We start from the raw sequence: 25,901 nt of genomic DNA on the forward strand, positions 1-25,901 counted from the left end.
GCATAACCTAACATATACATACTAATTCATAAATTATATATCTGTATTATAAACCAAAAGAGCCATTTCAAAAGGATAAAAATATAAATATGAATTTTAAACACTTATATAAATATGAATTTAAAACATTGTTTGGGGGGAAGTTCTGAAACCTGGCATGTACCTTTGCATGCTACCTGCTTCACTGCTCTGCGTCCATCCAGGCTGGATGAAGACTCTAGCCAGCCTAAGCATGGCACACATGGCTCTGGCAGGCCTTGCCCTTCCCCCTATTCCATTAGATTACATTCTTCCAAGTTAACCATCAAGGTCCATTCCCTTATTTGGCCACTTCCTTCTGAGGCTGACTACCAAGATCCACCTATCAAAGTATTGAAGCCCAGCAATGAAAAGCCTCCTTTATACCCAATTAAAATTAACCCCCTCATCCTAACACAGGGTTTTCCTTTTACATTCCTATGCTGCCATTTGCTTACGGGCTGTGTCAGTCTCCTCTGTCCAGAGGCTCCATCGTCCCTCTGGACATATATACCTTCTTCCCCTTCCCCTTCCCCTTCTCCTCTCTCTCTTATCTTTGTCTCTTACTCCTTGCCCTTTGTCCCTCTGGGGTAAATAAATCTCCTTTATGCTGAGAACTTGGACTTGGTTTCTTGAACCAATACCGCTCCCTTCCCTGGGATTCTGTCTCACATGAACACTGCTTCCCAGCACAGTCATCAACAGGCTCTTCCCCAAAGAGAGAGATTCCTGGTCAGGCTGAGGCAAAAGAGACTTAAATACCTGAGACAGAAAGAACCAGGGAGCTCAAAGAGTCTGTAGGATAGACACCCCAGCATTGATTACCACATTACTAATACTGTTGGATGGGTCTTTATCTGTTCCAGTGGCCAGGGGCCACCCCGAGCAGAGCTGCTCTTTAACTACTATGTACACCACCAATCTTAGCACCAGTTTCTCTGTATCCAACCTGGGGTTTAAAGAGTTAGAAAATCACTCTATCTGTGCTCACACACACCACTCATGTTTTTTTCTTTTTCCTGTCCTTAGTTCCTAAGTAAATAGAGTGCAGCTCTGTCCACAGAGCACCTACACTGTACTGGGCATTTTAACTTAGAGGTGACTTCAAAGTGTGGCGGAGAGATGTATCCAGTTTATACGAAGTACTAGCACCACTTCATATCAGGACTTGAGCATTTGCGGGGTTGACATTAGGGCACTGGCACCCAATTCTGTAGGCTCCAGGGATTTTCAGTTGTCCTGTATCAGGATTCTGTACACCATCATTAACATTTGATTTACTCGGTTTTGATGTTGAACACCACTATTTTTTTTCAGTTTACATGTTAAAAGTACTTCACTATTTACTAATCTATTACATAAAAATCAGGGAAGATTCTTATGCATTGGATAAGAATGTCAGTTTCCTGGTTGTTGGTTAGACACTATATTTTAAGTAACATTATTCCTCATTTATTTCAAGTAACTAACTCACAATACACAAACTGCTTTTTATGTAATAAGGTGATGGTTAGATGGGCCCTTATATCTCCTTTGTGTAATCACAAAAAACAGACAGCGGTGTAGTACTCAACCCAAAACTCACACAGCTCATCCAAAAACAAGGTAGGCTTTGTACTTCCCTTTAGTCTTAACTTCCTGAACAAGAATTCAGCATTTAAGAATTGTTCTTTTGGTAGCAGGAGCGGCAGAGAGGACAGGCATGGAAAGGAGCATTGTCTCCCAGGGAAAACTCTTCCAAGGCCAGGAGGCAGGCATGGTGGAACAGGTGTGCACAGACAGGAGGACTGTCTCACGGGGACGCTGGCTGCTGGCTCCTACAGCTGCTTGCCGGCAGTCACCATGGAAGGAGAGTGGGGGTCAGGCAAATGGAACACTCGTAGATCTCTCGGTGAGCAGCCTGCAGCACAAAGCAGATATGAATTTGTCATTGGCATTGACTGTCCTGTCACATTCCACAGTTACTCAGACCTGTAAGTGAGAACTAGATCCCAAGACATGGATCCTCTGAAAATGGGCACTACATTGACAAACTTAATGTCTAAAATGTGAGGTGTAGAGATTATAATAAGCATTTTAAACACAAATACTTTAAAAATGCTGAGCATTAATAAGGTAGATGGTGCCTTTTAATTAAAAGTGAAAAAACTTGGCTGATACTGTTAAAAAGGTAAAACATTCCCAATTTTATATTTTAATCTTTTTTAACACCCCAATTTTCTGTTTAAGTTTTCCTTGCATTTGACATCAAGTCACTCAGAGCCCTGCTTTCCTTCCTTAGGCTACTAGAGATATAGGAGGAGGACAGGAAGCATAGGCTTGGTCCTCTTGGGCTTTCATTGTTCTTAACATTACCATCGAACTAGAACTTTAACATTTCAAAATGGAAGACCCTGATGGTCATCACTAAGCTCATGGCAAATTCCTGGGTGTCTCCATGCAAGGCTCCCACCCTTTACAGACCTGTGATTGCAGTCCATTCTGCAGAGGCAGCAGGGAAGCTGGGCTGAAGCCTACCTGCACTTGGATTTTCTCCCAGTCCTCCTCAGTGATCTCATGGCCACATCTTTCATCTAGCTGTTGAAGAATGCTGCGATTTACAGCCAAGCAGAGGTCGATTTCTGAGAAGAGTTCATCTATGTTGGTGTTGTATGAGCACAAGAGTCGGTGGCTGATTTCTGTGAACTGAGAACAGAGGCAAAGGCTGGAGCATCTGAATGACAGGGCTGAGCCATTCCTGAAGGAGGGACTTGACTTCCCTTCCCTCCAGAAGTGGTCATGAGGCCCTACTGTGATGTAACAGGAGTGCCCTCATCCCCGAGGATGGGGTCCTTAGAGAAACCGAGCCACACTCCAGGCCAAGGGCCTGTCTCACTGTCCTCAGCTGTCTTCTCTTTGGGTACTTTCCGTTCTTCATCAGGGAAAGCCCAGTTCACTGCTGCTTAGCTGTGATTCAGGTCTTTATTTCTGTAAGAAGGGGACCATGTTACAGGAGACTTTATTAAATAAGTGCTTATACTTTTCTCTTGCTAATAGGTCCTCTTGTTTGGTCTAATTCACAGGAGTCCAACTTAACAATTTAGAGACGTATAAAAAAGATACTTTCCTCTGCAGCAGTTAGCAAGTTAGTTAGTATATGGGACTAAGCTGACATGAGGGAGGAATTAGAATCTTTCAGAGGACTTACACGCACAGTGTATAACCTCTTGGCACTGCTGCCAGCAATGTGGGGACTAGAGCTAGCAGCGCTTATGCTTTGCCCATCAGCCTGTGAAGCTGTGGCGCCAGACTGTAGATGATCTTAGTATAAGCAGAAAAGAGGAAATCCAAGCAAGAGGGTGTCCTTCTTACTTTTTTCCCATTAAGATCTAAGATCACAATTTGAAACAGTCCTTGCCTGATAACTTTAAAACCTTCCTCTAGAAAATTAAATGGCAAACCCTAAAATGGCTCCCGTAATTAAGATATATACTTCCCTGCTCCCACATCTACCCCTCCTCCATCCCAACCATCCCATTCCCTCAGCTTTCCCCATCCTCTCCTTCTCCCTTCTCTCCCCCCCCATCTCCCCTTATCCCCACCTCACACCCCCCACCCCCGTACTCCCAACCCCTGGCCTGGCAATTTATCAATTTCCAATATCAGGAAGATAACAATATGTTTTTCTTTGAGTTCACCTTCTTATTTAGCTTCTCTAGGATCATGAATTATAGGCCCTATGTCCTATATTTATGGCTAGAATCCACTTATGAGTGAGTACATACCATATTCCCTTTTAGGTCTGGGTTACCACACTCAGTAAAGTGTTTTCTATTTCCATCCATTTGCATGCAAAATTCAAGATGTCATTGTTTTTTTTTTTTTTTTTACAGCTCAGTAGAACTCTAAAGTGTATATGTGCCACACCTTCTTTATCCATTCTTCTATTGAAGCACTATTACAAATAGTGCTGCTATGAACATAGTTGAACAAAATGCTTTTGTAGTATGATTGGGAATCTCTTGGGTATATTCCCAAGAGTGGAATTGCTCCAGGCGTCCAAGGAGATGCCCCCAGCTTGTTCCTTGGGCAGCAGAGGAAAGGGTGCCTGAACTGGCCTTGTCTTATAGCCACACTGATGGTTATCTTGCATATTACCATAGAACCTTCATCTGGTGATGGATGGAGATAGAGACAGAGACCCACATTGGAGCACTAGACTGAGCTCCCAAGATCCTAATGAGGAGCAGAAGGAGGAAGAACATGAGCAAGGGAGTCAGGACCGCAAGGGGTTGCGTTCACCCACTGAGATGGTGGGACAGATCTAATGGGAGATCACCAAGGCCATTTGGAATGCAACTGATGGAGCATGTGATCAAACCAGACTCCTTTGAATGTGGCAGACGGTGGAGGCTGACTGAGAAGCCAAGGACAATGGCGCTGGGCTTTGATTCTACTGCATGGATGGGCTCTGTGGGATCCTTTTCAGTTTTGGATGCTCACCTTCCTGGACCTGGGGGGAATTGGGGAGGACCTTGGACTTCCCATAGTGTAGGGAACCCTGACTGCTCGTTGGCCTGAGAGGGAGGGAGTGGGGGGGTGGTGGAGGGGAGGGGAGGGAAGTGGGAGGAGGGGAGGAGATGGAAATTTTAATAAAAAAATAAAAAATAATACTAAAAAAAGAAAATGGCTGAAAACACGTAGGAATGTCAACATCCTTAGTCCATCAGAGAATGCAAATCAAAACAAACTCTGAGATTCCATCTTACACCTTTAAGAATGGCCAAGATCAAAAACACTGAATGACAACTTATGCTAGAGAGGTTTGTGGGGAAGGTTAACTTCTACATGGCTGGTGGGAAGTGCAAGCTGGTACAACTCCTTTGGATATTAGTATGACAATTTCCTCAGAAAATTGGAAACAACCCTTCCGTAGAGCCCAGCATACCACTTTTGGGTCTATACCCAAAGGATGCTTAATTGTAACACCAAAAGGCATATGCTCAACTTATGTGCATAGCAGCATTGGTCGTCATAGCCAAAACCTAGAAACAACCTAAAAGCCCCTCGACCAAAGAATCAATAAGGAAAACGTGGTACATTTCTACAATGGAGTACTACACAGCAGAAAAAATGACATCTTGAAAATTTGCAGGCAAATGGATGGACCTAGAAATCATCATATTGAGTGAGGTAACCCATACCCAAAAGACAAATATCATATGTATCACTCCTAAGTGGCTTTTCGACTAAAAAAATAAAAGAGAGAAAAAAAGAAAATAAAAAGCAGCCTACAAGTCCACAATCCCAGAGAACCTAGACAACAAAGAGGGCCCTTAGGGAGGCATACATAGATCTAATTTACATGGGAATTAGAAAAAGGATAAGATCTCCTGAGTAAATTGGAGCATGGGGACAATAGGAGAGGGTAGGAGGGGTTGAGAGAGGAAGGAAGGGGAGCAGAAAAAAATATAGGCCAATAAAAAAAATTAAGAAAAAAGATTTTAATCTTTGTTACTAAGCAAAGATAATGTATTTATAGATAACTAAGATGCCGAACAGATCACTTGGGACTTAGGTTGAGTTCTACATTAGTAGTTTCAGTACTGAGACAGCATATGCATGCTATCCAAAGTTAACCTTAAATAAGTCTCTAGTGTTCCTCTAAACCCAGTTCTTTTATAAAGTTTTACACATACACAATTATAAAACATACAAAACCAGAAAAGCACTTGATCTTAGGACAAATGACTTGGGCATTAGACGTTGGCTGTGGCAGGGCATGCAGTCATTTCCTAATGGCATGGACAGGAGCTGTTGGATCCACAGAACTCCAACACTTCAAGCACACACTGGAGTGAACTACTGTTCACACACTTAGGAAGGGCAGACATTCCTGGGCAAGTTCCCCACTAGCTTTACCTACTGCCATTAAATAGACCTCAGTCTGCCTGCTTCCTGACTCATCTGGATATGTCTGCTGTGATTCTTTGACCTCTGTGTGTTCTATCCTCCACAGTTAAAAAGTTTTGACTCTGTGTCTGCCCTTTCCTCAAGATTCTGTCACTCTGTTTAAAAGAGCAAAGTTTTATGAGTACTATATTACTTATTAGAAATGCAACTGCCTTAAACTTGGGGTTTGTATTAAGACTGTGAGGAGGCATGTGGTGCATACCTATAATCTTAGCATTCAGGAGACTTGAGGCAAGGGATCAGAAGTTTGAAGCCAGCCTGAGCTATATGAGACTTTGTCTCAAAGTGATTTTTTGTTGTTAAGAGTTTTGCTTACAAAGTTGTATAGTGGTCTTCCCCAACTCATTTTTTGGTAAGTTTTCATTACTTACTTTTCTTAATTAGAACATGTATGAAAATGTACATTATTGGTCCTGTGCTTAAATATCATTGTAATCGTGGTCTTATTTACTTAAAATATAATTGTAGGAATTTTTTCACAATCACCTTCTAGACAAGTTCAAATGTGTACAAATAACAAATAGAATGGTGCTGCTTCACACAGTATTCCATTATAATTAATAAGTTTAGAGGAAGAACGTATTTTCACAATATTTACTGTTATAACCAGTATTACGTGAAAGCTGGGCCATGAACAGGCATCAAGAGCACTCTCGGATCATACTGAGTTCTTATTCAATTCACAGATACTTTTATAATTCCAGGTAGATCAGCCTAACCCAGCTGTTTGTTCTTAACAAGTAGACAAAAAATATTTAGTCTCCTCAACCAGTATTTGCCCTCTGGGCCCATCCTTTCCAGATAGGAAGAGAAATTGTGATTAAGATCTTCAGGCCAGGCAAGTTTACATGTGACACCCAATCTTTCGTATGCTGTCCAGTTGAAAGATAAACAGAAAGGACTTCCCACGGTATGGCTAGTCCATAGAAAAGGAGATCACGCTGTAACGCTGGGTTGTCCAGTGTTAGGATGTGAGGCCCAGATCCTGGACACCATGGCCTGCATCGCCATCTTCTATCACTGCTCTGCCGTTTTAGACCCAGTTTGAGCTTTTCAGGACAGTTACAGTGGCAGAAAGTGCTTAGGTGGGGTAGTAACAGAGTAGTCAGTCACAGAGGGCCTGCAGAGTCCAGAAGCCAGTCTCTTCCACATGGGCTGGCAAAGAGAACCATTCTCTGGATTTCAATGAGGCTATAAAGAGTTGGTTTCTCTGAGCAAGAGGAAAAACATTTGCTGTTAAGGGAATAATATGAGAAAAGACTGGAAAAATGGGTGTATTAGTCACTGCATGGCAGCACATTCCATAACTTTAGTCTTTTGCCATAATATAACTGTTCTGAGGACCTGAAAGATCCAGGAGTTAGACCCACAACCACTGTGTGACAGAAATGCTACTGGAGCTGCATGTACAAGGCTAAAAATTCATACTAGTCTCACTGAAAGGCTTATAAAATTTAATTTTTCCACCCCAAATCACAATACTATTTCACCACTTCCATTTGAATGACTATTAATGGGGTATTTTACATGCTGTACCCCATCTCAGGTCAGACTTGTCTTTTTCCCAGAATGTAAAGCCAAGTGCTTGTGGTCGTCTGTGTAGGACTCTGATGTGTCAGAAAGACAAGCATTAAAGAGTAGTCACCCGTGCCATTTGAGGCCAGGAGAGGGACTTCATTCAGAGCCACCCACAGCTCTAGGGACTTGGTGGCAGTTCACGTACGTATCTTAAGAGCTGAGAAATTGGTTGGACTCTAGGAGACTGATGTTAGAGAGTACCAACAGTGACAGATGACATCACATGCTCACCTGCTACCCACGGCTGCTGGCATCTCACCTGGAAACTGTTTCCCACTTACCTAGGAGCCTGTAGAACCCACAGGCTGGCTGCTTGCAGGCCAGAGAACCCAAGGCCTGAGCGTGACTGCACACAGGTGTGTGCACACTGTCCTTACAACTGATCAGTCCCATTTGTGTAATTTACTGACAACCTGCCCAGCTGTGTCCCTCCTGTGTTCTCTTCTTGTGTAGTCTTTTTGTTCTGCCACTTTAAACATTACTATTACATTTATTTTCTGTGTGGGTGTGTACATCGTGGCATGGTTGTGGAGGTCAGAGGACAGCTACTGGGAGTCAGCTCTCGTTTTCTACCATGTAGGCCCTGGGTTTTGAACTCTAATCAGGTTCCACACACAGCAAGTTGCCTTTACCTGCTGAGCCATCTCAGTGTCCCCACATTAAAAACAAAACAAAACCTCTGTTGTCCAATAAAAACTTTGTATTTTAGCTTTTTTCTCTATTACCGTACAGGTGAAAACCCTTCTATTCTTCTAGCTCCTACCCTAGAGATGCATGCTTAAATTATCACAGTCCAAAGTTAACCAGGATCTTCTCATGCTTTCACCCGACCATCCTCTTCTGACTTAGCTTGTTGGGGACACTGTTATTCTTGTTCAGCAGATTCAATGCCTGCGAGATAACTCTCTCCCCTTTATTTACTACTTATACCACAGACTTCCCATCTAGGGCAGTTTTCTTCCCTTCAGGGAATGCAATTGTCAGTGCTCCTCCCAAGAAGACATTTTAGAGTCATCACAGCATTGTCCATCTGAGCTCGTATCTCTCTCGGACTCTGCTCTTACACATAGTTTTCATTTCGTTCAACATCACATTGTAGGCCTGTTTCATTTGCCCAGGATCCCAGTCTTTGGCTTATACTGAACCTCTGAGACATCTGTGTGGGTGCAGGTGCTGTTCCTTTAACACCCTGTTGGGTTTCTTTGCTCCCCAGGTATTCCACAGCATTACTAGGCAGAACACTCACCCCTTGTAAGTCATATTGAGGGTCCTTTGACCACTTCAGTTTGTCTGGATTCAGATCTGGAAAGGCCTTTTCCTTTGCTTGCTTCAGACTGTTCTCTTTGACCTGTGTATTCCACCTTGCCTTCTTGGTTTCTAATAACAAGATGGAGCCTACTGCGCCTTCTCCATTTTGATTTCTCTGAGACACTCCTACTGAAAGGAGAAGGAAAAAGCAGCCAGGGCAGCTAGGGCCCTTTCCCTGGGAGAAGGTGCTCACCAGTGCCCCCAGTGCTGAGTAGAAACTCCATCCTGAGAGAAGCTCATTAAGACTCTGAAAGTAAACAACTCACTGTCTTTGAAGTCCCTGAAATTGAGCATTCACAAGGCCCCCTCCCCAAAGATTCCATAAGCAATAAGGACTTCTGTGGAGAGAGTCTCTACCTTCATGTTGTGCAGAGGACATCTCCATGCTTGTGCTGGGCTTTCTGTGATGTACCTGCGTTTGAGTCATCCATCCTCTTGTAAGTAACCTAAGTAAACTCACTGGTTCACCAAGTTGGCCTCTGGTAGAACCGTGACTTCACTCTGTTGTTAGTTCCCTTCTGGGCCGAGGAGACACTTGTTTACATCTTGTTCACAACATAATGTGTTGGTGAGGAGAAAGACTTGAGGCACAAACACAGAATGTTGAAATTGTACTGTGGCCACAGGGCAGGCAGGCAGCTCCTTTACACAGTGCAGCTATTACAGCTGAGAAGTGATGGGCATGTGTGTAGGGCGGGGAAAATGGATAACTCGGGGCTTCCACGTGGGAATTCAGTCCTCACATCTGTACTTATACACCATACAATTTAGAGCTAAGTGATTAGCTCATGCTAATAATATAGAATGTTACTCTAAACAACAAATCACAACAATTTCAAGGCCAGAGAAAAGAGAAGAATTTGATGTAAAAAATTGTGTGTGTTTTCATTTCTGGCTTGGGTTGGTCCTATCAGCTGGAAACAGTGTTTGTGCCCCTCACGTGACTGTCATAGGCTGCAGCTGTTCCCACTCTCCTAGTCCAGACCTTTCTCTAGGTTGCCTTCCGTTCTCTCTTGACAAGCCTCCTCTCCCCCACGCACTATCCTGGGCTCCCTTCTGGAGCATGAGTAAGTGGAACTTCTCAGGCACAGTGTTCTACATCTCTCTCCTGGCTGCTCTCCTTTCCCTGCTGCACCCTGTGACTCACTGCAGGACGGAATCCTGTCTGTTCCTGAGTGCGGGCCCACTCATTTGCTGCCAGGAAGCACTTCACTTTTGAGATCTCACCAGGCACCCCACAAGCAGCAAACCCAAGGTGTCCCTCCCCAACTCCAAAGAGAGCTAAGTTTGGATGTGAGCCCAAGTCACAAAACCAACACCTGCAGGCCTCTTTCCTCCGGATCCTACACTGATGATGAGCAGATCCCTGAGGTCTGTCCCTGAGCACTTCCCCAAGTGGGCACTGCTATGTAGCCTGTTAGGCCATCTCCCAGCCCACCCCACTATGAGGCTGCCTACCACCCTGTGACACATGTGACCATGCCATCATGCACGTGGCCCAAGGCAGCAGGAGTTCACTGGCTATTTGTGTTTACATTCATCTTCCACACAGCCCTTATTCAGAATTCTCTGCTATCTCCGTGGCTGTCCTCACGGCACTTACTGTTCCTTGAAATTTTAATTTTTTGTTTTGTTTTATCGAGACAGAATCTCATTTTTTTTTCGAGACAGGGTTTCTCTGCAGCTTTTTGTTGTTTTTTTTTGTTAGAGCCTGTCCTGGAACTAGCTCTTGTAGACCAGGCTGGCCTCGAACTCACGGAGATCCGCCTGCCTCTGCCTCCCGAGTGCTGGGATTAAAGGCGTGCGCCACCACCGCCCGGCTCTCATTTTTTTTTTTTAAGCTCTGGTTGGGTCTGGAACTCAGAGGAATTCACTGCCAATCAGAGTAACATCACCTTTACACTCACAACTCACACTTCCTTAACTTTTTAATAATAACTATTTTATAAACTTTATTAGTTTTAAAGAAATTGTTTTTAAACAAAAATAATTACTTTCATATGTAATGATGGTTAAGAGCTATTAAATGCATTTTATTCAACCTAAATTTCACTTTGTCACTTACAAGCATTACATGGTGAAGTAGAAAAGGCTTACCCCATTTCTGTGGGGCTGCTTGTTAAAGGAGCTTGGAAACTGAGCTAGTATTTAACAGACAGTGCACTGCCCTGAGGATCAAAGATCATAAACACTGTTATTTTAATGAAGAGCTCCTAAAATAGTAGGACCACCACTGACAATGCTGGTGACTTGGGGACTGGAAGGCTCCTGGGAGGTGAGGAGAGGGTAACTTATTGTAATGATCTGTTCTGTCTCTTTAAGAGACAAGCCACGCCCACTCCCTCCCCTGTCTGCTGTTACAGGCTGATCTTCAGCTTCCAACCTGAGTTCCCTCTCGTTTCCATCTCTCCCTTCTCTCTCTCATTCTCTTCTCCTCTCTCTCTCTCTCTCTCTCTCTCTCTCTCTCTCTCCCTCCCTCCCTCCCTCCCTCCCTCTCTCTCTCCCTCTCTCCCTCCCTCCCTCCCTCCCTCCCTCTCTCTCTCTCTCTCTCTCTCTCTCTCTCTCTCCTATCTCCTTCTCCCTCTTCCCTTCCATAACCCCCTGAATAAATATCAAACCTTACTCTGCATGGCGTGCCTATCCTTGTCTCTGTCTCTTGCCTGCCGCCACCGCTGCGTTGTCTCCCTGCCCTGGACCAGCCACTACTAGGGGGCCTGCAGCTGTCCCTGCCTGGGACTAGCTGCTTTCAGGGCCCGCTGCCTGCCGCCACATGGCTTACTGCCTCTGCTTGGCGCCAGGGATCCTGCAGCATTTTTATTAATCCATTTCATGTACTATCTTTTAGAACTCAGGAGGCCAGAGCTGAGGCTGCACCAGCTTTGCCCATGTCTGTGTCACCGGTCACCACTAACCAGAAAGGCTGTCTTGAAGACATCGTGTGGTCTGGCCGATGTGTTTGCTCAGTACTGTGAATAACTGCTGCTTTTTCCTCTTCCTGCACTTCATGTGTTGCTGAAAGTGATCTCTCCACTGCTCACCCACTGGACTTCTGGCTCTTGACGGCTGTTATCTATTTTGTATACATTTCTTATCTCCTCAGATGAGTACCACAGATATAGGGAAGCACCCGATTCATCTGTGTAGGGTCCTTAGCACTGAAAAAAGTTGACCTTAGGTTTGCAAAAGATTAGAGATGAGAACAAACACCTGCCCTAAATGTACATATTTAGAAGCCGCACAATACAAATTCCTTCTTGGAGTAGGGAAAGGGTAAAAAAGAACAAAGCTTATCTAGATTTTAAAGTGACCTCTGATGGCAAAATTCAGTAAAACACCAGTATTTAGCTGAAAAGCACAACGTCGATGTGAGGTTGTCAGCACACTGGATGTCTGTCAGGGTGTGTTTCTGAAGGGAGCAGACAGAACTCTTTTGCTCTTTAGAGTCTCAGTGTTTAGCTCAGCAACAGTAATCTTTTCAAGGTTAGAACTGTAGGCTAGTGTGCTAGCATGGGTGAGGTCTAGGTTAACACTGAAAAAAACACATTTAGTGATTGCTCGTTGTAATCAATTCAAAGCAACTACTAAATATTTCTGAAATGTCATACTCTTGTTTTCAGAAATTTTTATTTTCTCATTTCTTATGTGAGTTGATAACCTTCATAATTCAAAGGGTAAGGATGACAAGAAAAACATGTCAACTTAGTTCTAGTTTTTAAACATTAATATTATAAATTCCACATAAAATATATAAAAATTCAATTTATAAAAAATTAGTACCTTAACATATTTTTCCTTTTAAATCTTCTATTTTGGACATTTGATAAATTTAATAACCATGAGCTGGGGTCATTGATATGTAAAACAGTTACTGGTCATTCGCAATTACTGGCTAAACATTAAAGAAAACACTAACAAAAGCATTTAGGCGAACTCTGTCTGCTCAGGAGAGTCTTAAGTGATCCATCTCATGTCAGCAAATTGCTTACTAATGTGTTGACTTAGGGCCACCCTCAAAAGCAAAATGAAAAGCTTGGAATTTACAGCATATCAATGCATCAGTTGATAAGCTTTTACTGGTTTAATATCCTTCCAGGCTTGCAGCTTGGAGCCACTTCAAGTTAGCAACAGAATGTTTGCCATCTCTATGTGATAAAGGAAGTCAAAGGAATGAACAAACTTGAGGACCATTATGCTGTTTGGTGAGATGGAAATGAAAAAGCTAGAGAAGCCACAGGTTGGGGGTGTGTGAGAGCTGGGCGCTCAACTCCAGCATCTGACAGATTGTTAGCCTCACCTTTCAAACAATGGTCTGGACTTTAGCTGGGGCAAAGATAACACAGTGCATTTGGAAAGTTTTAATTGCAGCAATAAAAGACTGTACCTCAATTATATGACAGATGCTAGCAGAGTTTCCAGATAAGGATCAAAGACATCCAAGGAGTGGTCACTGCACTTTGGGCCACTCTAGGCTTTCTGTACACACTGCTGGGGAATTAGCACATCAGCTTTCCTGACCTTTCCAGGTCCTTTGATCTGAGATCTCAAGCAAGTCAGTATGCCAGGACTACTGTATCAGCCAGACAGGTTCAACACTCCCTCACTGAATTTTAATCCTGACACCCACCAACACAAAACCCAACACCTGACCTCTGCAGTTCTTACTACAAAAGTTCAGTATGCTTAAAAGAACCTGCCGTGTCACGCTGCACCACCTTGCTCTGCTTCTGTTTTGCTAGCAGCATGCCAATGCTACTTTACAGTCAGGCCACCTTGAGAAGAAAACTTCTTAGTGTATGGGAACATTTTGTTTGTAGAATTTAGGTGGATAAAAACCAAAGAGAAGAGCTTCACTAACTCTCCCAGGAAGAGAAGGGAAAATGCAGAACCACAGTTTGTGTGTAAGATGGATTATGAAATCAGAACGGCTGGAGCTAACCTGATCTAGAATACTGAAAACATTCATCTTAGTACATGAAGCATTCAAGGCCACTAGCACCTCCAGTTGTTCACACTTAAAGCTCCCAAATGGGCCATCTTTTCTATTCATTAGACTTTTTCTCCCGCGGGGACTTTATGTTGGATCTAGGCCAGCGGCTCCCAGCCGAGTGGAGGCTTTGCCCACACACCAGCGAAGGCGGCAGTGCATGGATGAGGTCGCTTTGTAGAGCGAAGCTGCAGCTCAGCAGTCTTTCTGGCGATGCAAGTACATTGGCTTTTGTTTGTTTGTTGTTCTTAACTGCCATTACATGATACCAAGATAAATAAATGGTGTTTTCTTTTTTAAAAGTCTCTGCTTCTGGTTCCCACTGAGGCGCAGATCAAAGTGACTCCTGGGGAAGGGGCTATCTGCCCCTTGTGCTTTGCTGCAGTGTTTCCCTACCTCTCACTGCAGTGAGCCAGTAGATTTACGTCTCCTAGTCACTTGCAATTTCTTTTTTGACTAAAAATGTAAAAGTGAATTTACATTACTCTTTGATCATGGTGAAAAGGGAGCTCTATCTTAAATATGTGGTAATTTCCAGATTAAAAAAAATTGTTGCCTTCCATAGATAAAGAACTTGTCACTTCCGCCTTATTATTCACGACAGCCTGTTTAGTAAAATCTGCAGTTTCTGACACTCAAACCTTCAGTCTCTGAGAGTTTACTGATCTGAAATTTTGTGCAGTTAAGATTGGCCAGGAGGCATGTGAAAAAACAGGGCCTCCTGTCTCCCTAGAATAACTTGGTATTTCTGGAATGCTGCTAGCTGTTTCACAGAGCTAGTCTCTCACCCAAAGGAACCTTGCTAGAGCCATTGTTCATTGTGGCTTTGGAATTTGTTCTTAACGGGGTTACTACCAGGAAACCTCTGGACATAATGGTTCACCTCAAGCTGTACTTCAATTTTAGTAGTCATTTTGTTTTTGAAGACCTTCATGACTTCAAGCTGCAGAGTATGGGAAAAGAACAAGCTTGGGTGAACACAAAGATAGCGAAAATAAATTAAGAAAAGCATTTCTTTTTCTTTCTTTCTTTCTTTCTTTCTTTCTTTCTTTCTTTCTTTCTTTCTTTCTTTCTTTTTTGTAAATTAAGAGTCCTCTGGAACCCAAAGCAGGCTAGAAAAATATACCTGGCCAACCTCCATCTTTCAGTAATACAGAAATAGTCACACAGGAAGTGACTACCAGTAGCTAGACGTCATAATCTGATGTGACTGGCTAATTGACTCGAAAGGGAAGGGGGTTCAGGGAATAAGGCCCCTAGTTGATAGAAAAAAAAAGTTACTCACATACTGAGGATCCAGGGTCAGCAGTTATATTTTTATTTTAGATATACTAATCTAAGATGTCTAACTCTTAAAGCATCTTTATTTACAACCTATGTTAAACTATTTTGGAACTAGGGGATGACCCAGTGAATAAAGAGCATTCAGTGCTTCACCTGAGGACCTGAGTTCAACCCCCAATACCAAAGTAAAAAGCTGGACATGGATGCCTATGCCTGGAACCCAAACAGAGACAGGGAGATTTCTGGAACTTGCTGACCAGTCAGTCTAACTAAAACAGCACGCCTCTGGTACAGTGAGAGACCTCATCTCAAGGAAAGAAGGTAGAAACCAGCATACCAGGACACACTTCTGGCTGAGCACACAGAGGCACACACACATCTGGACATACACATTCACATCACTTGCATGAGTACCTGCATGCACACATACCTATACAAACACCTCTGTACACATGCATACACACCTATACACATACCTGTATAAGCACACCTGTGCACAAACATATGCATACTTGTACATACACTTGTACAAATACACCTGTGTATATACATATCCATACCTGTACACACACCTGTACAAACACATGTGCACATGTGCACATGTGCACATGTGCACACACACACTTTACAGCCATTCTAAATGGAAAACTTTTATTTTATTTTTATTTTATTTTTATTGAAACTATTTTTCTTGTAAAAAAAAAATCCTGTTCTGGCCAGGCAGTATTGGTGCACACCTTCAATCCCAGCACTTGGAAGGCAGAGGCAGAAGGATCTTTGTGAGTATGAGACCAGCATGGTCTATAGAGTAAGTCCCAGGACTACACAGAGAAACCCTGTCTCAAAAAAACCAAATAAATAAATAAATAAATAATAAAAAAAACTTCGGTTTCTATTATTATCAAACCATATTGAACCTAATAAGGCAGTTGTGAGCGCCTCAGGCTGACCGAATCTTGCACATACACTGCTTGGCCACAGTACTGACTTCAGAAACACCTGTTACTCAGCTTTCCTGTTCCAGCTAGGAAACATTAACTTCACTCCCATGAGAGAGCTTTACAAAAGCACAAGCAAATGATTGGAACTCCTAAACATTTATCTATGTATGCGTGTCGATATTCTTTTAATGAAATTCTTTTAATGAAAACTCTGGCCGTGGGAGGCTCCCAAAAGTACTAGGTCTCAGATCCCCGCAACCTCTGATGCAGTGGTTTCTATCCCATCCACTGCTTTATGCCTTCTATCTAACGAGGTATGGTACCCAGGAAGTTGTCTTTGACCCTAGTTTCATTCAGTTTAGATACTTAAACTCATACAGCTTTGATAGATTATGGCATGAAATGTTCTCTTGTCTTTTCCATGTGAATGGGCTAAAATTCTCAGATTAGATGATTCTATAAGCTGATGCATATGGCTTTCTACTGTTCACTAGCTGTCCCTTATTTAATGGGGATTTAGCTACCAAATTTATGTTTTGTATATCAAAAGGTTTGTCTTTTATAATGTAGAATGGCTGTTTCTACCCTGCTATAGGTGTTAGAGTTAACTTGTACAATTTGAGGTGCACAGGCAAGCTTATCAATTTTTTTAGAGTTAAGTCACATTAAATCTATCTAGAGAAAATGAATATTTATATTTAAATGCACCATAAATATTAATAATCTTATTCAATACTTTGGCTTAATCAGAAAAGCTCTTCTGTGGTTTGAATACTCTTTGTTAAGTTTAGGGTGTGAACTATTATGAAGGGGCAGTTTCCTTCATTTACATCTGATGATTGTGGCTGTACAACAAATAGTTACCACATATATACATTGAATATGAACACCCAGCCATCTAGTTGTGGTAATTTTATGTGATTTTTGTGCATTTTGTCAATATAGAGTATCACACACATTTACATTTGCAACACACACCAGCTATATTTTGTCTACTGCTAGGCAGAGACTGGCCAGAGTGCTGAGCAATCTAGGTTACATTGTCATGGTTTGATATGTAGCTTTTTTCGTTTTGTTTTGTTTTTTAAAGACAAGGTTTCAGCCGGGCAGTGGTGGTGCTCAGCACTCAGGGAGACAGAGGCAGGTGGATCTCTGAGTTCAAGGCCAGCCTGATCTACAGAGAGAATTCCAGAACAGCCAGAGCTACACAGAGAAACCCTGTTTCAAAAAACAACAAAACAAAGACAAACAGACAGGGTCTCTTGCAGCCCAGGCTGGCCTCTACAGCTCAGATGTAGTTTGCCATCCTTGCCAAGGATGTAGCTCAGGATCATCTTGGGAACTGAATCTTGCCTACTTTGCGAGCTGGGATTACAGGCGTGCACTACCATACCTGGTTTATGTGGTGCTGGAAATTGAACTTCAGGCTGTCTATATGCTGGGCAAGCAGCCTAACTACTGAACAATATACAACCCCAGCCCCAATAAACAACCTTTATCATAACAAACCCCATCCTAGTTCTGGTACTGGTGGTCAGGATTAGGAACACATTTAGGATTAGCTACACTTGAGCATCTTTTTAGTGAAGTTAAAATGTTCACGTGAGTTCTGTTCTTTCATACTTTAAATTTTTCCCATGTTTGCTACTTTTGTGGAAACTTTTTTCCAGTTACATTTTGGTCTTTAATGGCGGCAGGCTGTATACATGAGCCTCTTACAATTTTAACATGATTTCCAAGTCCGTGGACGCCTTCCTCCTCAGTGCTTTCAGCCTGGCGATGTTTTATCTTCCAGTGTTCACTTTTAAGTTACTTTTCATCAGAGGCTGGGTTCAGTAGCTAGGTTTGCTCCTTTCCTCCTATCTGTCTGTACGTCTCTGTCAGAGACCAGCTTATTCTGGTCTCAAACTCATTATCCCCCAATTTTTGCTTCTTGGAGCTGGCATCACAGGGGTGGAAGACTGGCTGTTGGGGATCCGAGGGCCTGGCATCTAGCACCTTACCTACTGAACAATCTCCCAGACTCATTTTTCTTTTGTTGCTTGTTTATTTTTTCCGAGACAAGATGCTGCTATGTAGGCTTTGGCTGGCTTTGAACTCAAAGCCTCCCAGTAATAGGCCACTATGCCTGCTCTCATTTGTTTTTTAATTGATATTTATTGAGCTCTACATTTTTCTCTGATCCCCTCCCTACCTCTCCCCTTGCCCCTTCAATTCTCCCCCAGGGTAACCATGCTCCCAATTTACTCAGGAGATCTTGTCTTTTTCTACTTTCTACTTCCCATGTAGATTAGATCCATGTAAGTCTCTCTTAATGTCCTCATTGTTGTCTAAATTCTCTGGGATTGTGGTTTGTAGGCTGACTTTCTTTGCTTTATGTTTAAAAACCACCTATGAGTGAGTACATGTGATAATTGTCTTTCTGTGTCTGGGTTACCTCACTCAAAATGATGTTTTCTAGCTTCATCTATTTTCCTGCAAAAATTGAGATGTCATTATTTTTTTCTGCTGTGTAAATGTGTAAATGTACCACACTTTCCTTATCCATTCTTCGGTTGAGGGACATTTAGGTTGTTTCCAGGTTCTGGCTATCACGAACAATGCTGCTATGAACATAGTTGAGCACATGTCCTTGTGGCACGATTGAGCATCCTTTGGATATATACCCAAAAGTGGTATTACTGGGTCTTGAGGAAGGTTGTTTCCTAATATTCTGAGAAATCGCCACACTGACATCCAAAGGGTTTGTACCAGCCTGCATTTCCAGCAATGCATCATTAGAGAAATTCAAATCAAAACAACTCTGAGATTCCATCTTACACCTGTAAGAACGGCCAAGATCAAAAACACTGATGACAGCTTATGCTGAGAGGAAAGGGAGTGCTCCTGCATTGCCGGTGGGAGTGCGAGCTGTGCAGCCCTCATTTGTTTTTATAATGTGAACTTCCTCTGAACATTCTGTTTCACTTTAAGTGTCTTATATCAATGGAATCCAAGAGTTTACTATATAACACGTCAATTTATCTCAGTTATATTTGACTTCTTACTATGCTTTAATCCCTCATCACCTTTCTCTTCATTATCCTCTCTTGCCGCTGCCTTTCTCCATTTCCAAACTTCTGCAAGAATATTTGTGTGTGGGGCCTACATGTGATGGTCAGAGGACAATCCTGGGTGTCAGTCCTTGCTGTCCACCTTGTTTGAGACGGGTTCCCAACCCTCCCACCCCCCCCCCCACCACTCTGCTTCAATGATCTGGTCCTGGAGCTTGTGCAGTCTCCAGTCTCTACTTCCTGCCTCCTCCCAGGAGCTCCAGAGTTAGAAACGTCCCTGTTATGCTCTCTGGCTTTTACATTGGTGCGGGGGTTTGAACTCAAGTCCTCACACTTGTACAGTAAGCTCTTTTACCCACAGCATCATTGCCTCAGGCTAACAGGAATATTTGTAAATTATTTCATTAAAAGCAGAAAAGTCAGTGAGGAAGAAATTTCCTCTTAATTTTAGTGAAATAGAAATCAGTTCATGTATGACTGCAATCTTGCACTATTTGCTGACCTAGCAGAATTTCTACCTGCCTGAATCTTGGAGGGCAGGATGCCTGTAGGTTAAGTCTGTCTTCAGATGAGCTGGCAAAAATTGGTGGGATCTGTCAGGCAACCCTGAACTTTATTATTGTCCCATCTTGTACTAAATGACCCTCCCCGCTACTGACTGGGCTATGACAGCTCACAACTGCCATGGTGAGAATGGAGGGAAATATAAAAGAGCCCAAACAAACAAAAAGTGTCCTGGATTCCCAGGAAGAATCATCGTTCCTAATTGTTCATTTCTTCTACTCTGCATCTGAAATCTCTCAGTTTCTAACAAGCCAAGCAGATTTATACACATAACTTCCATTTCTCCTGTCTCTGACTGTGCATAAGTCTCCTTGGTACTCTATGTTTATTGGAGACAGAATTTAAACAGAACAAAAGGGCCCAGTTTGGGGTAAAAAAATTGGTAATAGCAATAGTTAAAAAAATCATAGAACACAAAGGCTTATACAAAAAGGAACTCTGTGGTGGGCATGGTGACGCATAGCTTCAATTCATAGCACCCTAGAGGCTGATGCAGGAGGACCAGAAGTTTAAGGATAACCTGGGCATACAGGGTTAGAAGAAGATGTCTCATAAAAACAAAACTAAACAAAAATTCTCTTTTGGCTTTCATCTCCACTAGCCCTGTATCTTTTTTTTTTTTTGGCTTTTCAAGACAGGGTTTCTCTGTAGCTTTGGAGCCTGTCCTGGAACTAGCTCTTGTAGACCAGGCTGGCCTCAAACTCACAGAGATCCGCCTGCCTCTGCCTCCCGAGTGCTGGGATTAAAGGCGTGCGCCACCACCGCCTGGCCTAGCCCTGTATCTTTCTTACAGAGTATGAAGAGTCCTATTGTCTTAAACAAATGCATACCTAGATCCACCCATTTTTTCATTTGTATTCTATGCTTGTAATATTCCATAATTTGATGTTTAGCTGAATTACCTATCATGAAAGTATTTCCAGATTATTTGCCTTGGGCTTTGTAACCGTTGTGCAGTTGACTCTGGTTATATTTTTTCCTTTAAAAATAACTATTGCTGTGGATGCAGCCCAGTATCTGTGCATAGACTACATGATAAAATTTTAGTGGCAGTCAGCCAGTTGCCAGGTCCACCAGTAGCTGTAGAGAAGTCATTAGCACTGGAGAATGTTGCCAGGCTTTCTATCTTTGGAGGAAAAGAAGGCTGCTTGTATTAATGTCCATCTATTTATATGTAAAGAGATGCTACACATAACCACCCCACATGACTTATGGAGTATGGCTGCTCTTTACAAATGATCACACTGTGCATGTGCTAACAGTAAGTCGACTCTCTTGAAAGGCTTTTTGAAAAAAAAGCCTATGAAAAGTCAGTATGGAAGTTTAAAATCTAAAAATTGAATCATCATGTAGTAAAGCTGTATCACTCGTGGGTGCATTCCTAAATATCCTAAATTGTAGAGCAGACATAGCTGTACAGCCATGGTTACTGCACAACTGTACACAGCAGACAAGGTAATGAACTGGCCTGCATGTCCACCTTCAGGGTGACGAAGAAAGAAAACAGGAAATGTGGTTAACAATGTAATTTTATTCTGGCAAAAAATGAAATTTTGTTATTTGCTGGAAAATTGATAGAGTTCATGTTAACATGAAATACACTCTATGAGAAACACAAATAAGCAGTGCTTCTCTTGGTACACAGAATCTAGATCATAAATATGTGTATGATAGGAAAGCATAAGAAAGACCACTTAGAAGGAAAGTCACTGTCAAGGGAGGGGGAACAGAGACACAGAGTGGCAGCAGGCTATAATGCATGATTGTTGTCAATTCTTAGGACTCTTTGAGAAACACCCATACTGACTTTCCTAGTGGGCATACCAATAAATAGCCCAGCAGCAGTGCTAAGAGCTCCTTTCCCCCATAACCTTACCGGGTGTTGTGGTTGTCTTGATATTATTGTGAACAGGGTAAGTTCGGCTATCAGTAGAGTTTGATTTGCATTTCCCTAATTTTGGCTAAGAACAGTGGCTGTTTTTTCATGTTTATTGACCTTTTCATGTTTTTTGGTTTGTTTGGGCATTTTTTGGTTGTGTTTTGGCTCATTTTTTTTGTTATATAGCCTAGACATTATCATATGAGTAGCTGGCAGATACTTTTTCTCCCATTCTGTAGGTAGTCTCTTCATTCAATTGTTTCTTTAGCTGTGTAAAAACTTTAAATTTCATGCAACACCATTTGTTAATTTATTATTTCCAGGGCTGTCCTCTTCAGAAAATCCTTCCCTATGTTTGTATCTTCAAGTGGTGTCCTTATGTTTTCTTTGAGTAGTTCCAGGTATTCCATGAAGGTACATGTTCCATTTGGATAGAATTCCCCATGGGACAAGGGATCTAGCATCATTCTCATGAAATCCAATTTCCTACCACAATTGAGATTTATTTTCAATGTGCTTTTGACATGTTTCCTCAGTAACTCGGTGGCTGTAGATGAGGGTGTTATTTCTGGCCCCTCTGCTCTATTCCGTTAGGCTTGTTTTGTGTCAGCACTGGTGCTGATTTGTTATTATGACTACAGTATACTTTGAGATTCAGGTGTTAAACTGCTAATATGTTCTTTCTGCTCAGGATTGTTTTGGCTATTTTGTGCTTCTTTATCAATTTTAGGCTTTTTCTCCAATCTTGTGAAGAACCTTATCTGAAATTTGATGGAGATTACACAGAATCTGTAGATTGCTTTTACTCAAATGATCAGTTTTCATAATATTGATTCTGTAGCTCGTGAGCAGAGAAGTCTTTCCATATTTTAGTGTCTCCATCAATTTCTTCATGTTTTAAATTTTCATTGTTTTTCAACTCTTTGGTTGTTTTATTCCTGGGTGTTTATTTTCTGAGGCTATTGCAATGGGACTATTTCATTTCTTTCTCAGCATGCTTGTTATTGGGTATATAGAAAAGGTTTTCTATTTTATCCTGTTACTTCACTAAAAGTGTTATGGAGATGGACCTTTTGGGGTCTTTAAGAACAGGGTCATATCATCGCATAGCACACTATGACTTCCTTTTTTATTGTCCCCATTTTATTTCTTCACTTGCTTTATTGATCTCTGTCAAAATTTCAGATACGATATTGAGTGGATATCTTTGTCTCCTTCCTGGCTTTAGGAGGAATGCTTGAGGGTTTTCCCATTTAGTATAAAGGTGGCTAACTTTTATATATATACACTTTATTATGTTAAGGTATGTTTTGTGTTCTTTCCTGAGTTTCTTTGGACCTTTATCAGGAAGGGATGTTGAACTGCCAAAGGCTTCTTCTACTCTACGAGAGATCACTAATTGATTTGTTTCTGAACTTATATGCTATATTCCTTTGTTTTTGCAGATGTTGAACCCACCCTTACATCACAAGAATGAAACCAAACGTCATCACGGTTGTCATGGCTTGACTGTGATGCACTGCCTATAGGCTCATTTATTTGAACACTTGGCCTCCAACTGGTGTCACTGAGGATGTAGGAGCATTTGGAACTGTGTTCTAGCTAGCAGAAGTGGGCTGCTAGGTCCATCCTTGAAGGCTTTTGTGCCTGTACTCTGCTTTCTGATCCACCAAGATGTGAATAAGCTTCTGTCATTATGGGTGAATGTCTCCAGTTCTTTCTTTTTTATGAATTTTTTAATTTAATTTTTTAATATTATTAAAAATTTCCACCTCCTCCTCTCCTCCCCTCCAGTTCTTTCTTATTGTGATGGACTCCTGGCACTCTGAGTCAAAATAAACCTGTCCAACTCTTGTTTCCATTGGTATGTTATCAAAGTAATGAGAAACTGTGCTGGCTAGTTTTATGCCATCTTGACACAAGTTAGTCATTGGGGAAGAGAGAGCCTCAATTGAGAAAATGGTTCCCTAAGATCAGACTGTAGGTAACTCTGTAGGGCATTTTCTTAATTAGTGATTGATGTGGGAGGGCCCAGCCTATTGTGGGTGGTGCCACTGCTGGGCTGGTGGTTCTATAAGAAAGCAGGCTGAGCAAGCCATGGAAAGCAAGCCAGTAAGCAGCACTCCTCCACGGGTTCTGCATCAGCTCCTGCCTTGAGTTCCTTTGATCATTAACAGTGATGATAATAAACCCTTTTCCTCCTCAAGTTGCTTTGGTCCTGAGGTTTAAGCACAGCAATAGTAACCATAACAAGCACAGAACATAACTAACCAATGGTGCATGCTCTTTGTAGTGTGTCATGGATTTCAGCTTGCCTAGTATTTTAATTTTTTGTGTATTTTTTAAAAAGCATCCTGCAGTATCCCAGACCAGAAAACACAAACATGGTGTGTATCCACTCATAAGTGGATATTAGCTGTAAAGTAAAGGATAACCAGGCTACAATTCACAGACCCAGAGAGGCTAGATAACAAGGAGGACCCAAGAGGGACTGGGGAGGGTGGGTATGGGAACTTGAGGGACTGGGTTGTGGCTGGATGGAGGGGGAAGAGTACTAGAAGAGATACTGGAAGGGGGAGCATTCTGGGTTCAGGTAGAAACCTGATGCAAGGGAACTCCCAATGAATCTACAAGGATGACCCCAGCTAAGACTCCTAGCAATAGTGGGAGAGGTAGCCTGACTGGCCATTTTCCTGTGATCACATTGGTGACTACCCCAATTGTCATCAGAGACTCTTCATCCAGTAACTGATGGAAACATTCAAAGAACCCACAGCCAAACATTAGTCGGAGCCCAAGGAATCCTGCTGAAGAGAGGGGAGGAAGGATTGTAGGAGTCAGAGGGGGTCAAGAACATCACAAGAAAACCCACAGAAACAGCTGGCTCATGGGAACTCAGAGTCTGCACTAACCACCAGGGAGCCTGCATACCCAGGCCCTCTACTATAATGACAGTTGTTGTAGTTTGGTCTACTTGTGGACTCTCACAATGGGAGCAGGACTGTCCCTAATACTCTGGCTGGCTCTTAGGAACCCATTCCTCATACTGGGTTGCCTTGCCCAGCTTTAATACAAGGGGAGGTGCTTAGTCTTACAGCAACTCGATATGCCATGTTCTGTTGATATCCATGAGGCCCTGCCCCTTGCTGAATAGACAGAGGAGAGGATTAGGGGGTGGGAATGAGAGAAGATGAAGGAGGGGAAACGGTGGTCAGGATGTAAAATAAATAAAATTTAAAAAATTAAAAATAGAGTAATATTGGCTTCAAGAAAGAATTTAGTAACTTTCGTATCTTTTTGATTTGACAGGTAGTTTGAGGGTCATAGCTTCTAGTCTTTAAAGGTTGGGTAGAATTCAGCAGTAATCTGTCTGGTTCTGGGCTTTTCTTTGTTGCTTCAATGTCATTGTTGCTTCAGTCTTGTATGTAGGTTCATATCATCTTGATTTGATTTTGATAGGTCAGATGTATCCAGAAATTTAACCATTTATTTTAATCTTTCTAATGTTTGGGAATATTTTCAAAATATTTCCTAGTGATCTTCCAGGATTTCTTTGGTGTGTTGTAATGTCCCCCTTTCCCCTCTAATTTTATTATTTTGGGCCTTTTACAACTTAGGCTACTTTGACTAGGGGTCCTTGATCCTATATGTCTTTTTAAGGAACCAACTCTTCGTTTCACTGATTCTTGGGCTCTTCCAGTCTCTGTCCTCATCAAGTTCTGCCCTGATTGTATCATCTTGGGTTATATTTGTTCTACCTGGAGGTCTTGAGGTCCGTCTTTGTTAATTTACAGTATTATTGGATTTTAACGCAAGCACACCTCATTTCTATGAGCTCCCCTACACTGCCAAGATTCTAATAAGCTGCTTTCCTTCTCATTCTTCTCATTCTTTTTTTCTCTAGCTTTACAATTTCCTCCCCAGTGTCTTCACAATCATTAGGAGCATATTTGCTTGCTCTCCATACATGTGTAGGTTCTAAAATTCTTGTTACGGGTTTCTTTTATGCCACTGTGATCTGATGTAACATTTTTTATTTTTGTATTTATTGACTCTTGCTTTATGAACTAAATGTGATCTATTTTGGAGAAAAAATCCCATAGGCTCCTGAGAAGAATCTGTGTTTCATAGCTGTTGGATACAACAATCCCTACATGTCAATTTGAGTTACAGCAGTTTTCTCTGTTGAGCTTTGGGTCTATGTTACCTTTCTATTGGTGAGATTGGGAGTAATTATTTTCCATATTATTATATCTGGGCCTGTATGACCCTTAATATCCAGGAGTGTATGATTTACAAAGCAGGGTATACCAATGTCCAGTGCTTATATACTCCATCAC

The 25,901-nt window shown here is 42.1% G+C and overlaps 1 protein-coding gene across 1 annotated transcript in view; it reads right to left on the reverse strand.

Moving 5' to 3' along the window:
* Positions 1–1,675: 1,675 nt before the first annotated feature.
* The window catches only part of Rnf32 (ring finger protein 32), a 37,965-nt gene continuing 13,739 nt past the window's right edge, over positions 1,676–25,901 (reverse strand). The window contains 4 exon segments of the mRNA XM_038319378.2: positions 1,676–1,797; positions 1,800–1,875; positions 1,877–1,918; positions 2,536–2,703. Coding sequence (XP_038175306.2) covers positions 1,676–1,797; positions 1,800–1,875; positions 1,877–1,918; positions 2,536–2,703 — 408 coding nt within the window.

This window comes from Arvicola amphibius, chromosome 2 (genome assembly GCF_903992535.2).
Source record: "Arvicola amphibius chromosome 2, mArvAmp1.2, whole genome shotgun sequence".
NCBI lineage: Eukaryota > Metazoa > Chordata > Mammalia > Rodentia > Cricetidae > Arvicola > Arvicola amphibius.